Source organism: Aythya ferina (genome assembly GCF_964211825.1).
Source record: "Aythya ferina genome assembly, chromosome: 3".
Classification (NCBI taxonomy): domain Eukaryota; kingdom Metazoa; phylum Chordata; class Aves; order Anseriformes; family Anatidae; genus Aythya; species Aythya ferina.
Window position 1 is genome coordinate 116678494 of NC_140298.1, and position 17117 is coordinate 116695610.

The 17117-nt window shown below is 44.2% G+C and overlaps 2 protein-coding genes across 7 annotated transcripts in view; one reads left to right on the forward strand and one right to left on the reverse strand.

Moving 5' to 3' along the window:
- The first annotated feature begins 521 nt into the window (after window positions 1-521).
- LOC311433612 (gallinacin-12-like) overlaps window positions 522-17117 on the forward strand; it is a 41154-nt gene continuing 24558 nt past the window's right edge. For 2 of the 6 annotated variants that reach the window (XR_014690862.1, XM_084512912.1), the window contains exon 1: window positions 522-622. The gene's annotated coding sequence lies outside the window, so the exon portion shown is untranslated. The remainder of the gene's footprint in view (window positions 623-17117) is intronic. The other 4 variants (XM_084512914.1, XM_084512915.1, XM_084512913.1 and 1 more) reach the window with 3 other exon arrangements.
- On the reverse strand, window positions 3386-6016 carry LOC311433614 (gallinacin-10-like). The gene is made up of 3 exons (XM_084512918.1): window positions 5884-6016; window positions 5519-5651; window positions 3386-3758 (listed from the first exon to the last, which is right to left on the reverse strand). The coding sequence occupies exons 1-3, from the start codon at window positions 5939-5941 to the stop codon at window positions 3743-3745; spliced, it is 207 nt and encodes a 68-aa protein (XP_084369044.1). The 5' UTR covers window positions 5942-6016; the 3' UTR covers window positions 3386-3742.

The window sequence follows — 17117 nt, forward strand, 5'->3', positions numbered from 1 at the left end:
TAGAACACGGCATGCAAAAAACAAGACCCCAAGGGTGAAGGTGCTTGCCATCACGTTGCAAAAACACGAGGCTTAATGGAGAAGGAAAATGCACTTGTGTTCTCCTTGAATAAATTTTCTCCTACCTTTTCCAGGGGTGTTGGTTTTGGGGGAGTGAGACTGCTGAGCAAACCCTGATGGGGTCAGCATGTTAGACGCTATTCAATGCTTTTTGGACTCCAAAAAAAACAACATCAGGAGAGGGAAAGAAAGGGGGAACAGCTCCATGTTCCTCACCACTGGCTCCTCCACTGGGAGGTAGGTACACCAGGGCCATAACAGCCCCCCAAAAAATGGCTTGGGACAGGGAAAGGGATTTTGGGTGAGGTGCCTCGCTTCTTCCTTCTCCTTGGCACCAGGGGAAGCTGCTGGCAAGCAGCCCCCAGCACAAAGGGAAGGCAGTGGAGCTGCTACTGATGGGAAGCCGTCGTTCCCGAGGTGTGCATTAGGGTTAATATTTGACCTGGTAGTGAAGGAGCAGGCGGGGGAGTATACACAGGACCTGCCCTTGTGAAAAAAGGCAAAATCATCACCCAGAAAAAGTAACCTCATCCTTTCGACTCACCATTCCTTCAGGAACTTGGTAGGTTTGTTGTTTTTATTTTTATCTTGGGAATTTTCCACTTTTAGTCTGTTTTCTGAGAGGTAGGACAAGGGAGTGCAAATGTCTCCAGACCTGAAATAGCCTCTGCTTTTAATCACAACTGATGGGCAACTAATCTACCAGAGCAGACAGGCAAAATCAGTTTAGACAAAATCCTTTGCAGCCTAGGAGTAAATAAAAAGCAGTCAGCAAGCTGAGTTTCCCCATCCCAAAGCAAGGGGCAAGGAAGAAATGTCAGCAGGAGGCACGGACACAGCCAGGCACAGAGGAGGTGGCCGTGGGCAGAAGGTACAGGGTGTTCGTTCCCCTTCATGGAGCACTCGGTAGAGGCTGCTCATGCATGAAACCAGGTCTCAGTGGGGGTATCCAGGCCACTGCCCCAAGTGCCTGCCCAAGATCAGCCACGGGAGCATCTCCGACCATGGAAGAGAGCTGTGAGTGGGAGAAGTCACTCATCAGCAGATTTTGGGGAAGTCCCTATGACAATCATTATTTTGAAAACCAGTCCTTCATTCAGGTGGTCAAACAAAAGGTTTTCTGAGGTCCTGTGTAGCAGCTGAGAAGACTTTGTAATTTCTTTATACCATCTTATCTAAAAATAGAGATGAGTCTGTTCTGGGGAAAACAAATAATAATAAAGTTGTCTGAAGATTGTTTGGATATTCTGTAAGGTTATTCCAACCAGAAAAAGTACTTGAGGTGAATTCAAACATGGGATACCGCTATGTTCTTAAGCTTTTTCTGTTTGATAAACCATAGAAATAGGTGGAATATGTAGCCCTGTGGTGTCATTTAGCACTGACAGAGCACAGTCCTGTTGCTGATGTTAATTCAGAAGGGGTCTAACCTCATGTGACATATCCAGAGCGGGGGAAATCAAGAGGTTGTTTTTATTTCAATTATTTGTTTATTTTCCTGAATAAGAAGTCTCATACAGTATCTTTGCAAAGTAATGGGGAAAAGTTGGACGTCCTGTCCTCTTCAGGCTAACAAGACAGGATTGTTTGATGGGGAAGTTAAGACAAGAGGAAGGAAATACACAGCCACATAGCCTCCGTGTTAATTTGACCTCTTCTGATTTCTGCATTTCCTTTGTGTTTCTGATTGGGGTTCTTTTTAAAGTGATTATATCCTCCCCTACCCACCCACCCACCATCAACCCACCTCAACCCCCCCAAAAAGGCTACAGCTGTGGGTAAAGAACAATCTCTTTAGCTAACTAATGACCCAGATTCAGAGAACAAGTAAATTGCCTAAAAGTAGGCTCCAGTGCCTGGAAAATCCTATTTATTTTATTTTTTTCTAATGCGCCTGGGTGAAATCAGCCTTGTCTTGCCCCATCCTCCTTTAAGAACATAAGAAATTGACTCCAAAATAATTGACTTCTTGCTTCCATGACTAGACGTGGGGGGAGAAAAGAAGTTTATTGTGAGTCTGTAACTGTAGGAGGATGCAATGAAAAAAAAACCTAGGGTTTGTACTCTAGCACTGTAGATCTTGTGGTTAAATCTGCATTTTCCAAAACACAGAGAAACCATATCCAAAATATCTACTGGGGATAGTCTGACATATCCTTGAATTATGTATGGGAATTGCTGCTGGGGACTGTGCTAAAAAAAAAAAAAAGAAAAAAAAAAAAAAAGTCAGTTTTGCATACACAAAGCCTTTTGCAGTGATTCTCTTTTTGTTTGTATGTGTGTGTTGGGAGGACAGAGCTCCTTGTGAGTATTTCTTTAAAGTCTCTCCTACATTTTATACCTCCTTCTTCCTGTGTGGGAAAAGGCATGGGACAACTCTCCCCTTGTAACATTCTCCAAGCCACATTTCTTCTTCCAGAAGAGTCTTTTTTAGAAGAAGGAATCTTTCCTGCCATAGTATCTGTCAGAGATTTGCTTTTCTGACTGACAGGGTGCTTAATCACTTTTTTATTGTGTTTAATCATGTTTCCTACAGGATATAATCACAGAATGGTTTGGGCTGGCAGGGACCTTAAAGCCCAAGGCAGGATTTCTTCCCAATGTCTGATCTAAACCTCCCCTCTTTTATTTTGAAGCCATTCCCCCATATCCTACCACTATCAGTCTGTGTAAACACTCGCTCTCCATCTTTTTTACAAGTCCCCTGTAAGTACTGAAAGGCTGCAGTGAGGTCTGGCTAGACCTAATGCAAACTATATTAGATGGAGAAACCTGATTTTCATGAAAATCATCATTTATTGATACACCATGTGTTTATACATGGCATCATTATAATAAGTGATTTTATTCCTATTACTCTTCTTAGAGTAATTTTCCTTTAATATCCTTTAATTTTCTTTTATGACCACTAATGAATACAGGTCTGATGTTTTTGAAAATAATTTATATATCATCCAAAACTTCATTTCTGGGTAGAGATAGTTCAGACCCCATCATTGTGTTTGTGCAGTCATATTTCATGTTTGCAACAGTGTAAGACCTTCTTGATTGTCATTTTGTCATCCACCCACTATCAAGAGATGCCTGTACAGTTCTTCACACTCAGCTTTCAGTCTTGTCCTCCCAACAACTTTGGTCCCATTATCAAAGCTGACTTCTGTTTTAGCTCTCACCTTTTCCAATCCACTTCAGAATATGTGAAAGTTCATGGGCTGATCTGTTTAAAGACATTGCTAGACTCTACAAGCCTTGATTAAAAGAAAAACAAAACAAAACAAAACAAACAAAAAAAGTTGCTGCTAGCAACAATAAGAGATCATAGTTATTGGTTTAAGAAGACATTTATTTTTGTGTGTGAATAAAATAATAATATATTTTTTGCTTCACATGCTCCAAGAGCTGCAGGAACAGATTGAACAACCAAACATCCCTGTGAGGTAGGCTGGAATAGGTGGCCAAGGTGCCAAAGTGGCTTGTGTATTAATTAAAAGCAAAAAAAGGGAGTGACTTCAGCAAAGAAACACCTGGATCTCCAGAAGCAGTGTGCTAACAGGACGTGCCCTCTGGAAGCTTCTTGGAATGCTCATTTGCAGGTTTAGACGGAGGAGGAATCCATCAAAATCACCTCCTCAAGGCAGTGGAGACGTTGCTGGTACGAGGGTGCTGACCCAGCCCTCTCTTCTTACTCTGCCAAAATCCTGTAAGGATACAAAGGCTCTTGTTGTTTTGCTGAAGTGGAATCGAAGCATAATCTCTAAAAGACTCTAAAGTTGCTAATTACAATTACCTTTCAGAATAAATGTACTGGGTGGGTTCGGTCATGTGCTATATCAGCCAGACCTATAAATGTGCTTTAAATACTCCAGGGCATCTCAAATGCCATTAAACACCACAATTTAGTCTACTGAGTCAAACCTGTATTTCATATATTTGTTTTCAAGTAGGTTCAACCCTCAGCTAGAAAAAAAAAAATAATGATGTTGTATATCAGAATATCCTGTTGGCCACTGTAGTGAATCAACCCAACTGTAAATCTAACAACATGATAAATATTTAATAGACATTAAAGACATTAATTAATATTAAGATATTTAATCCTGAACATTAGCATCCATTGATATCACAGATGGGATGTTCTTCCCAGAAAGAGAATTTCTGCAGAAAAATTACAGCTGAAACCAAACTCAGAAGGTCTTGTTCCTTTCCCAGCCCCAATTCTCCTTGGAGCAGGCCTAACAGATGTTCTTACAGATATTCGGGGTTGGAAATCCCCCATCTGCTCTTACAAGTCTGTTTGATATCAGTAGAAAATGTTTCCTAAAGGGAACAAGCTTTCATGGAGACAAGAGGAATCAAATCATTCCTTTGTAAAACCAACTACTAGTTGGTTGCATCTGCACCATTTATTCTCCCAAATTCCTAAGTGAATTCCTTACTTATCACTGATGTCACGGCAGCGAACACATCCTAATATTGGTGTGACTTGGGTTCCTTGAAACCACTGAGCCTGTCGTCTGAGCAAGCTTGTGCTAACCTAACAACTGAGGACCTCCATCTGCTGGGCAAATGCTATGAAGCTGTTCCCTGGAGCCATCTCATCGCACTCTCCTCAGTTGCTGGGAACATTTAAACCCTGACAAGTCTGTAAATAACAGAATAAGGAACCCTGGAAATCTCAGAAAAATAAGGATCTGAGTCCCTAACTGTTTATTTTCTCAAAAGACACAGGAACCTTTCCTAATTTGCAACTGAATTCAGTCTGTGGGATAATTGCTGCAGTGGACAATGATCATCACATGGCAATGAATTAAACAAAACTGCTGTAAGAACTAAAATGCCCAAGGAGTATGTTTTATCCTAAGCTAAACTGCACTCCCCGAATGCATATTTAAAAGGATTTAAATCAGGGAAGCTCCAGACATTATTAGAAACTGGTCTCCAAAGTAAGAAGTGAAATATCCATGCAATTTTTCTCCACCTACCCACAAATTCACTGATCTTCACCTAAGAGGTGCACAATTATGGGAGGAAGGAGAGATGTTTTTTGTATTTCAAATTGAATTTCTAGGTCATTTTGGAAATGAAAAGAACAGAGGGATGGAGGACACATTTTTCCCTCTGATAAGTGAAAGTACTGTGAGATATTTTCCTAATAAGCTCCTTTAAAAAGTTATTTTTTTCCCATTAAAATTCAAAATAAAAGAATGAATAAAAATAAAGTAAAAAATACTGAGTTATGGGAAATATTGGCTCTCCTGCACTTTTACCCTCATAAATATTTTCCATTAAAATTAATTATCTCCTTAAACACACATATATGTGGCCCCCCTAACTCCAAATTTCTCTCAAACAACTGCCCTGCAAGACCCACAGAAACTTGTATCCTGCTCAAGGAAACAGGAGGAGAAATGGCAGGAGGAAAATGCCCCCCGACACCCCTCAGCCCTGCAGCACGTACTTGGAACAGCATTTCAGCAGCCCCCCATGGCATGATCCCGAGGCGGCGAATGTGGGTGGGCATGCCCCGGCGCGGCAGAAATTCCCCTGGCTCCTGCATGCCGCCGTGTCTGCAAAAGGTGCATCAGCAGAACCTGTGAGAAGAGGAGGATGTTAAGATCTCAGGTTTTTGTTTAAAACGTTAAGGATAAATACACAATAAATCATTCATTTTAAGGAGGAGAGCTCTGATGAGCACAGATGTTCTTGGGATGCTGGGTACCAGCCCAACAGCATCACATTTTGCCCATCGTTGCTTTTTCTTCTACGCACACTTTTCTGCTTGCATCCCCTTTTGTTCTTGGTGGGATTTAGCTTGCATCTCACCTGGAGCAGCCTGGAAGAGGAGGAAGAGAACAGCAAAGAGCAGGTAAAGGATCCTCATGGCTCAGCTGTGGATTGCGTGCCCGTGCGAAGCTCCTCAAAGACCGACAAGGGATGAAGTTTGTCTGAGGAAGAGGCGAGGGAATGCAGCCGGTATTTATAGGGCCCGTGAAAAGGCTGTGAAATGTTGATGGCTGAGCCCTTTGTCAATCAGTAACTTCGCCCAGCCTCCTGGCAAGCAGTTTGGCTATCCCCCTTATCGCAGGCTGCAGCGAAATGTGCAGCAAAAATGTCGCAACCTGCAGCAGTGAATTTCCACTGCCTGTGTCAGCCAGTTGTGTAATGGGACCACCAACCAAGCCCCACCAGGCTGCACCAATTTGCTCAGCTTTTGCAGACCTGTTTGCACCAAGGGCACGGGGATGAGTCGTGCAGTGTCTTGGGAGCCAGGCACTGCCAGAGCCCAGCCCCAGCACTGGCTCTGGGTCTGTCATTTGCTGGCTAGTCACAGAGCATTTTGTCTCCCCAACCCTGTAACTGGAAGAAAGCACAGGGAAATATTTGAGTTTTGATGTGGTTTTGCTTTTATACAAGTTCCAAGGTGTCTGCAGAGAGCTGACACAAAGGTCTCTACCTCCTCTAGTTCCCACTCATATCCCACCTTGAGTGCCTTGCATTTTTACTAGATTTTGATGTCCTTTTTTGTTTCCCCTCTAATTGCCCCAAAATGTTGGGAGAATGGGCTGGATTCATAAGAGCTTCATGGCTGATACAGATGGGCTGGCTCTCCTTGGACTGAAGGGAAGGTGATTTCCAGATTCAAAGAGAAAAGGTAGCAGCAGATGGAGCCAGTGACTGATTCTGAGTTCCTGGAGGGCCTTTCAGGGTCTACCTTTAGCCCTGGCAAAGCTGAGTTTGCCGTATGAGAGGTGCAGATCTGACACTGACTTTTAAAATGCTGAGTTTTGGTGAAATGGGCAGACAGAAAACTCAGACGTGAAAGATCTTGGGCTTCACTTCAGAGCCTGATCCCAGGGGCTGTGAATTTTTTGAGAAACATCATTTAGGGGATCAAAGCACTGAAGCTTCTTCATGAAATCCTGGGTTTGTAGATGCCAAACTACTGCAGCAGCTTTGCAGCCACAGCCCCTACCCCTTGTCCATACACTGCCATGCATGAATAGATTAATCCCCATCAACGCCCAGGCGTTCCTTCAGTTCCTACTTCTGGCATTCTGCTTCAGTGGTTTGCTTCCTTATTGCTTCATTTATTAGATTTAAGTGGAAGTTAATGGCACGTTTGTTCTAAGAAGGATCAGCATGTTGAATACATTACTGATGCCTACGTTTAACCTACGTGCTAACTAGCAAGCTAAGAAGGTAACAGCAAGGTGAGTTACCTGCAAACACAGAGAAGAGCAATAAAATAAACACTGATTTTGCTCTTTCAGCCATCAAATCTAATCACCAGGAACTGCCAAATACCCCAGAATGTTCTTTTTGCATACCACTGCCTTGGATATTAGCCCTTTTTGGCCAGCAACCCTCCAGCTTTCCACGTTTCTACTGGAGAGGAGAGCAGGGGTCTGAGCTTTGCCACTCCTGTCTTTTCTCTTCCAGCAAGCTGTCAGTGGGTGAAGGACACCCTGTGATAACAGCTGAGAGGCAGACACCTTGCCTGCAACATAAACACGAAGAAACCAGCAAAATCCCACCCCCACTTTTATTTTTATTTATTTATATATATTTTTTTAATGGGGAAGACCTGTTGAAATGTGGGTTTTCCCCCGTCTGTCTTGCATTTGGAGGGGCTGACAGCGTTGTGAGGTTTATGTTAGGGATGGGGGTTCATATTAGGGGTGAGTCAAGTTCTCTGCAGACAAAATCAGAACGTGGCAGTGGGGAAGGTGGTGACAACTCTGCTGCCACGTGCAGCATTTGAACACGCTCCTCTTGCTTTCAGGGCTGCACCATTTTTCACCTGTGGAACAAGCTAAATCTATTACAGAGTCAAACACTTAAAATCTCAGGGGTGCAAATTGCTAGAGTATTCATGGACCTTGCCGAAAATCCTTATTTCTTTCAGAAGGAAAGCAGCGCTCCAGGAAAGCGAGCACCATTTTAAGCCTCGCCAGCACAGGCACAGCCTGCGAATGTCATTCAGGAGGAAAATTCCACCACTTTTGGCACCTAGCAAAAACAAAGACAGGTGCAAGCTGGTTGCTTAAAACCAGGCCAAACCTGTATAAAACGCCCGAAGAGCAGAATCATTTGTGCAGCAGGGACCTGGGGCTGGGACACGATGCTGTGAGAGCGGAGCTATGCCCTGAGGCAGTCAGGGCCAGGAAGGAGCCCCACAGAGATCTCTGTTGAACTTTAACTTCCCAACAGGAGCTGGGAACTCCAGGAGGTGCCTGCCCCAGAGGAATCAGCCTAGGCAAATAGTTCAAAGGGACTTCACTTAAAATCTTACAAAGGAATAATGCAATGCAAGCAGGACATGAAGAATTTGATGAAAATATTGGTAGCTAATGAGAGACAGGGAAGAAATGCAATGCTCTGAAGACATTTAGTTTTGTCTTTGAGATCAGCAAGATGGTCAGATTAACCCAGCACAAGCTCCTTCACCTCTGCTCCAGCAGTTAAGCACAAAAGGACTTGGTTCATCCTCAGATGGAGATCTCTGGATGCTCATGAAGGGAGCAACACCTCAGAAGGGTGCTCTCTTTATTTTGTTCCATTTACAAATAGGTTTAAGTTTGTAAATCCATAAGGTACGGATGGATATTTAGGTTCAATCCAATTTTGTTGAATTTTGCCCTGGCAGCACAGCTTTTCAGAGACATCACTGCAAGTAAAATCTGAATTGTTGGGTGGGAACAGCCCTTGCAAACGTCATCTTGTCCTGATAAAGGCTCGCACAGAGTGACTGAGCAGATTTTCCCCCCTTCTGCAAGGCAGGTATTTTTCTCCTCTTCTTCCTTCCTTGGATGACAAACTACCTCCAGCTAAACGTAGTTCATAACAAGCACTGTATACAGTGTCGGTTGCTTTTTTCATCAATGTTTCCTCTCAAGCACAGCTTAGAAGCTAATGACTAGTAAAATGTTGGGATGGGGGTTTTTTAGGGTCTAAGAACCATTGTGCTTTTGGGAGAGGTTATTGATAAAGAGGTACATGTATTTGGGCAATGATAAGTCTTGATTTTGCCAATTTAACTATGAGTATGTATTTAAAACCACACAGGCATGTGATTATTTAGAAAAGCATATATTTGCGTCCCACTAACACCAAGCTTATGCTAACACACACTTCAGTATTCTCCTTACATTCCTAATTACAGCACAAATCCTTACAGTACATGCAGAGTGATTTATGTTTGTAGTGCTTCATAGTCTATTGGTCAAAAGTGAAGTAAATTAATGCATTTTGATAATGCTTTGTTCTTTTTGACCTTTGAAGCTTCCAAGACTTAGGAAAAATGATAAAAGAACTGGACTGAACAAGACTGAGATCCTGTGTTCCTCTCATCACCATCGCTATGTGCACATAGGGCAATTTCAACCAACACACTAAGTTTTCCCTACATTTGTAGCTGATTGTTCTACTTTTACAGTTTTCCTCATAGGATGTTATTGTCAATAAAATTTACAGCCATCTTTCTGGCAGTGTAGATGACCTCAGGTGCAGGGTGCTAAGAGATTTTCACTCTGCATCTCTACCTGGATGCCTTTATAGGGATCTACATCCCTTCACACGTAGGCATATAACACATAGATAGGGGAAGGAGTAGCTCACACCGACCAGCCTGCAAATCCATGTATCATTATGACCACTGCCATGTCCATTTATTAACTTCCCATCCCGTGAGGTGCCTTTTGGGACCATCTTGCTAAGGGAATGATGAGAATGAGGACATGAGGTCTGGTGTAGCTTCATCCATATTAGTATAAACACTCTGCTCGATACACTTTGCTCTTGAGCAAAATACTCCCACATATAACTTATCAGTAGAGTATTTTATGCCACTTCACGTGGATAGATGGGTGCATATTCCTCATCCCCATCCCTGGCAGTGCCCAAGGCCAGGCTGGATGGGGCTGGGGGCAGCCTGGGCTTGGGGCAGGGCTTGTGCACACAGCAGGGGGCTGGAACAAGGCAGGGTTTAAGGTCCCTGCCAACCCAAACCATTCTGTGATTTTATAATTCTGTAAGGCTCAGAGCAAAGGTCCTCTATTAGAGAAATTCCTTAAACTTTCTAGAGGAAGAAAAGCATAGCAAAGAGAAAATAAAGAATCCCAATGGGTGAGAGACTTCCTAGCATCATCAAAAAGGCACAGATCTGAGGTGGGCAGAAGAGGCTGGAAGCCACCTGTGCACGTAAGGTTCAAGGACACTGACGTGCTGAGGTCTGGGAACCTGGTCAATTATTATCTATTAGCAGCCTGGCTGCCCTTGTTTGCTTTGATCTCCGTTGCATACATCCTCATGTTGCAACCCCTACAGTGAGTCAGTCAAATAGACATGTACACATTGGTGCTGAAATTTGGCATGGTGAATGCAATGTCCTCTGTGCTCCTAAAGTCTGTGCAAAAGGGAGATTCCTGGAGGCGCTAAGGATCCTGTGTGGATGGTATCTTAAGAAGTAGCCCAAAAATATGAATGTTAAGAATTAGTGTGCATTTGACTAGAAAATGAAACACCAGAAGCATTTTCATTAGGCAGTGAGTGGTGTCTGAATTCTTCTCTCCATGCAGCACCAAAGGACTGCTCCTCTGGTCTACCAGGAGGATTTCTGCTCATTTTTGCACCATTGTCATCAAAAAGAAAATCCATAGGATCTCTAGTTAGGGAGGAAGCTGCTAATGCTGTAGCCACAAGAATCAGAGTCACGTATATCAGATAGGTCAGCATGGCATCGACCTTCACCTGTACGTGTGGTTATTTTGGTGGGTAATAGACAAGCCTGTTGTGTCTGCCATGTCCAAAACCTCATTATAATCTGCTGAGGTGTGGCTAATACAGTCAGTGGAGCCTGGACAGTGATTCAGCTGACCTGTCTGTGTCTGCACTATCAGATTAAATAGTGTCAGGACATGAGCACTGAAACCTGATCATCCGTAATATTAAATTATTGGAACAGCCCTGACAGTTTTGACCTCTGCTAGCTCTCTGCCAAAAATTCCTGGGCTGTTTCAGTGATAGGTCTGGGCTAGGAGCCGTTCCGGCAGGCAGTCTGATGTGGTAACCTTGTTTTGGCAGCTAAGGCAGGTGCACGATACTATGGCCACTCCACACCATAGGATCTCAGGACCTAGAAAAAGGTTCTGCTTACCTGTATAAGTAGTTTTTCAATCTGTATGTGCTACTAATTATATTTTGTGCTACTAATTATATTGACTCTTTATTTATATATATATATATTATCTACCAGTTGCAGAGTTTTAACAAGCTGCTCCAGCAGCCACTTCCCTTCTACCTACCCATAGCTCAGCTGTCTGCAACACCTCTTTGTTTAGCTGCTAGAAGTCTTCCCTGTGCTTTATTTGGGATTAATTAACTATCTTTCACGCAGATTGGCATCCTGATTAAATTATGCAGTTGTGCACCCTCTCCATGCCTGTCTCTGCTTGGGTGCCACTGTCATGAAAGAAAAAAAAAAAAAAAAAAAGCACCTGATGAGGTGCTTGTGAGAGGCATCTAAATCCCATGCTGGAAGTCAAGTGTCTCAGGTCTCTGCCTCCCTTCTTTGGCACTGTGAAGGATCATTACCAATCTAACAGACAACAAATCCATGGATTTAGAAAAGCTGCCTTGAAGTATTATCCTTCAAGGAACAACGAAAACAAGCCACATGAAGGACTTCCTTAGATGAAGTATCTATGCACTTCACTTTACCTGGTTACTTCATTTCTAGCCCCCTGGAAAGCAGCTCCCATCTCCTGAGGTCAATGTCAGAGGCAAACCGTGGTTATGCAACCCATGACGTGATCAGGTGCATAATCAATGTCCAATTAACAAATCAGTGCATTGCACAAGGTGCACGGGGGCTGGATGCAGCGTTTGCTTTCCCCTCTCCAGGGGCCTGCATCTGCTGGGGACAGGAACAGAAAGGGGAACACCTGCCTGGAGACCAAGCCCTCCATCCTTGTGCCTTCATCACCAAAGCGTGTGCTTCTCAAATGCTGTCTTAAGATCTTTCTGTGCAAAGTGGTAGCCCAGGTGAAGCAAAGAGGGATTTTACCCCTGCTGCTGGTTGCATTAGGCCTCTACGTGCTCTGGAAGTGCAGAGATGGACACATGGTGATGGCTGTGGTCAGGGGATAAGCAGCGAGTGCTGACTTGGGGAGGGTTTTCTGGCATTGCAGCTAGTTTCAGTCACTTTCTTGCTGGAAATGTACACTTTGTGGGTTGAAAATAGCTCAGTATAGGACTATGCTATTTCTCAGAGGTTGGGAACAGGACCCTAACCATTTCCTTGATATCTGCTGTCTCTGTCCCTTACATATCTCCTGGAGATAGACACAGATCAGCATCTATCAGCCTCTGGGAGTGCCATGGAAATCTGCTCTCTGCCTCCTTCCTTCCTTCATCTCCCCATCCACGGATGCTGCTTCCCCACCACTTTGCCCTCTCTTTTTCTCCCTGCTCCTGCTTCCTCCCACAGGCCAAACCAACCTGACTTTCATCTCCTGAAGTTGGCAAAACACTCGAGACCATTTGCAGGGACTCAGCCCCATCACCAGGGTAGCTAAGAGGGGCACTTCCAGCCACATAAAGGTCTCTGCAGAGCCACCCAAAGCCCTGAGCATGACACACTCCCCTGAGCATGACTTTGCTGAGAAACCAAGCCTTCAGCAGCACCTCAACCCCCCGCCTAGGACGGGATTCCTCCTGGGTAATGAGCCCAGATGCCGGCAGGCGATGGATGACCTTTGGAAGGCCAGGGTTTGCTAGCAGCAGGCAGGGCTGCATTGCTCAAGAGCCCCCCCCGTGCAGTTTGCACGCCCACATCTTTGCTAGGGGTGTACGGCACGGTTTCACCCACCCTCATCTCTGCCCCTTCAGAGGGGCACTGCACACAGCTTCGTGGGCGTTGGTACAAAGAGCACGCGTAGGTGTTTGGCTCTGGTATGGAATTACAGGAAAATTAATGCAAAAAAAAACTGTCTCTTACAGAAAAAAAAAATAAAATGCAATGCCTCTTCACAGCCCCATGGATCACTGCTCCTCAGGTAGGACCTGCAAGGCAAAGTCCTCTGAGCTGCCTTTGCTCTTGCTCAGATCTGGATCTACCATGTGCATCATCTTTCCTCCTGTTTACTTTAATGCTTCACTGATGATGGCTCTGATATCGTCTGTTCCCTACCGAGCACACTGGCAAAGGTGGTAAGGAAGTATCTGAATAGTCTTCTGCTTTCCTTCACACATTGGTGAGGTCCATGGACATCTCCATCGTGCCAGCTGAATGAAGGCTGCTTGATCCTGAGCTGGTAATTCTGAATTTGTTTTCTGAACGCCTCTTAAAGGTGAGCATAATAATGCAAGAAAGAGCACCTGAGAAAATAATAAATAGAAAGCTTCTGAAATTAAAAAGAATTGCTTTGTCATTTTGGCTGGTCATTTTGGAAATCCACGGAAAACAAGGCAGGTATTTCTGAGCAGCTAGAGCTGCAAAATCATCATGAATCCAGAAATTCAGCTGAATGCAGCATCCCTATGACCAGTGGTGGTTGGGTGAATGTTATGTTGAATGCTTTGGGCTGTGGCTCTTCCAATAACTCATCGTGGAAACAGGAGTCCTTGTGAATATGCCTGTTATCAAATGGGCAGAGAAACTTGGAAATCTTGGGGCACTGTGAGCAGGGGACAAACAAAAACATACAGGAAAGGATTGTTTGGAACATCTTCATCCCCAGAGCTGAATGTGGCAACCAGCTCTTCCCCTTTGCAACTGAGCTTACTGTAAAGCATGAGACTTAAACCAGTATTTTATTTGGCCTGTTCAGGGAAAACAAGAGACCCAAAGCTTGGGATTTGGATCACTCCTCCATTGCTTCTCCATCAGTATTCAGATGCTAAGGAAAGAAGAGGCTTTAGAAGCTTTTAGTGACACTGTTCCCAGAAGTTGGCCTCCATCCAAAATCAGGAGGATCTTTGTCCTTGAAGAGGTCCAGCACAACAAAATTGACCAGACCTTGACCACTAACAGGGAGATTTGACCTTGCCCTCAACTCAAACGTGTGTCTTCAGTCAACAGAGCAGAGGGAAATGAAAATGAAACTTCAGCTTCCAGTGCAGTTATGGGGTCGTGATGGAAGTGAGCATAGCCCCGTGACAAAAAAGTGGCACAGATACTTATACAGGTGTAAAAAATCCTTGCTGCCTGACAATATATTTCAAGTTTCTACGCTATCATTTTCACCAGACAAAGAAAATCCAGAGCTGAACCCAATCTAGTACTGGGAGCAGGGGTCCCAAGTCAGGAAAGTTGGACTCAGGCTTCACATACAACTCCAGCCAAGCTCGTTGAATATCAATATTTAGAGCAAACTGTTTTGTAATAGCAGACCTCAGTAGGAATGATCATGATTTTCTGAGAACTGGATTTGCATTGGAAAATGAAGATATAACCTGAAACAGCATTTGGTATAAGGATTTACATTTTTATAAAATATTTGTAAGCTTTTTCACCTCGCACCTTCCCATCAAATATTACCTCAAAGATTTCCTTGTTCATGCAAGCCGGAGAGCTTTAGCTAGAAAAAATCAAAGAGCCTTAATATTATTTAATAATTAAGTTATTAAGTAACCAATAATTCCTTTTCTTGCATGGGAGACCTCAAGTTCTACTGCCTGATAAACTATCCCCTTGATTAAGCCTCATCACCAACCAGCTCTAGCCTAAATAGTGACTCAGATCACTTTTATCTTTTAAACAAAGACTTTAAAAAGTCTTAAAAGCAGCCAGAATGTACAGGGTTTCACATGTACAGGTTCCAGCTCTGCCACTCTCCCTATGGCATGGCTATATGCAGACCATCCACAGCTAGGTGCCATCTCCGCAGCCTTTGTGTGTTTTCCTTGCTCATTTGTTGTTGGAAGAGCCAAGGTCATAAACAGCAGTGAGGTAGCGACATCTGGAGGACAGCCACTAAGGAATTTTCACCCAACCCGTCAGTGATGCATCAATAGCTCTGGGACATGGAGCAGGGGCCTTTAGGTCTAGGTTCATCAGAAAAATGAGGGAGGGTGCACACTCCAGGTTTTTGGCACAGGGATAGGAACAGTGGAGACACTCAGAAGGAGTTTGCCATCCTTGTTTCATCAGATTCATGTGTCTTTTGCCTGTGGATGGGATTCCCAAACAATGTCAGGCTTGGTGCAGCCCCGGGGCTCTCTAGAGCTGTGAGGCTGAGATGTGGGGTGGTCTAAGCCTAAGGACTCTCTATTTTCCCTTCTGCCTCCATCCCCCAAGTCACCAAACAGAGTTTGCACAGCCCCAAAGCCTCACGTTGTCCCCCTCTAAGAATAGATTGGGTGTTCACAAGAGGTTGGAGGGGACACAAGCAGGTAGAGGACCGAAACTAACCAAAGAGGCTTTCCATGCCATATAACATCATGCTCAGCAATAAAATTGGAAAAGATGGGCCTTAGGGGATAGCCATCTTTTACTCAGGAACTAGCTGGGCATCAGTCTACAGCAATGAGTGATTGTCTTGCTTCATTCCATTGTCTTTCTCTCTTCTTCCACTCTTTATTCAATTATTAAACATTTTTTGTCTCAATCCACATTTTTTCTTGTTTTTACTCTTTCTTTCCTCTTCTTCCACCCTTTGGGGGCAGTAGGGAAGTGAGTGAATGCCTGTGTGGTGTTTCGCTGCCTACCAGGGCTAACTCATAATGCCTTTTTGGGATGCACCCATCTACCAGATTGCCTTGGTTGATCTTCCTCCCTGGCTAAAGGGCATTTTCATGCCTATATGAACTTTTGAAGATGTTAGTCCAGTATTATGTTCTGTCCAAAACACCAGGAATATTCCTGAGTTCATTAGGGATGTGAGCTCAAGACTGCTTTGTTAGGTGAATCCTACACTTGTGCTGTTCCCAGAGACCTTGGGGTCAATGTTCTTCTCTGTGTGCAGGACACAAAACTGTCAGACTTCACTTCCTGCTATATGCCTGATGCTGGCACAGACAGAGCAGCCTGGACCTGCTGTGGATGCTGGGGAAATTCCTGTTTTCATTTTTTTTCTACCCTTTGTTTTCTGTCTCAGGGCTCCTTTGTTTCTTTTCATTGTGTTCCCTGTTTATGCCTTTAAAAGTTCACTTTTAATGAGCCATTAAAAGAGTTCAGCTGTTTTTAATGAATTATAACTATGGGCGTGTTTTCCAACAGCTTCACGTCTTCTTTTTTTCCAGCCCTCTATCCAGGGCTTTTTTTCCAGCCCTTTGTCCACCTCATCAAGAAGTGCGTGGGGGACCAGGAGGAGAGTAAGCAGAGATTTGCCCTTCCTGATGACTAGTCCCAAATAGCTAGGTTTTGTTTCTTCACAGCCTGATGTTTCAAGAGTCAACAGAAAGACACAATCAGAAGAAAAACACAGTGGGGCAAGTCCAGTGACAGCCACCAAGGTGGTGGGGGACTTGGACACCTGACATATGGGGAGAAACAGGGAGAGTTGTTCTTTTTTCACTGAAAAGATGGGAGGCAAAAAATATAAATTGCAGCCACAAGTCAGATTCCCATAAGGTGTCAAGGCCACAAATGCCAGTGCTGCAATGTTAACATGTCCTGCTAAGGATCAGGAGTCTGCATGCTGGGCTTGGGGGTGTTCAAGGAAAGGTTGGACGTGGTGCTTAGGGACATGGTTTAGTGGGTGACATTGGTGGTAGGGGGATGGTTGGACCAGGTGATCTTGGAGGGCTTTTCCAACCTTAATGATTCTGTGATTCTGTAATTCGTTTTGTAAATGCCTCGTCTAGAGGCAAATGCACTTGTCCTTGTGGAGGGTTATCAGGGCCAGGAGAATCAGTGCTGAGACACAGCACCACGGCTGGGATGTCCAACAAATATAGGGCGAGGGAAGGCTGAAGCTACCCAAATACTTCCTAACACCTGGCCAGCAAGGACAGACCTCTGCCACAGCTCATTTTCTGCCCTCCACCAGGGCTGTGGGATATGGACCAGGAGGGCAAAACAAGCTGTCTGTGGGATGCCCAACCCAAATCACCAC

Coding starts and splice junctions, on each gene's coding strand:
- LOC311433614 (XM_084512918.1), bottom strand. CDS start 5,941: ATGAGGATCCTTTACCTGCTCTTTGCTGTTCTCTTCCTCCTCTTCCAG. Junction 5,652..5,883: donor CCTCTTCCAGGCTGCTCCAG/GTGAGATGCAAG, acceptor CTCTTCTCACAG/GTTCTGCTGATGCACCTTTT.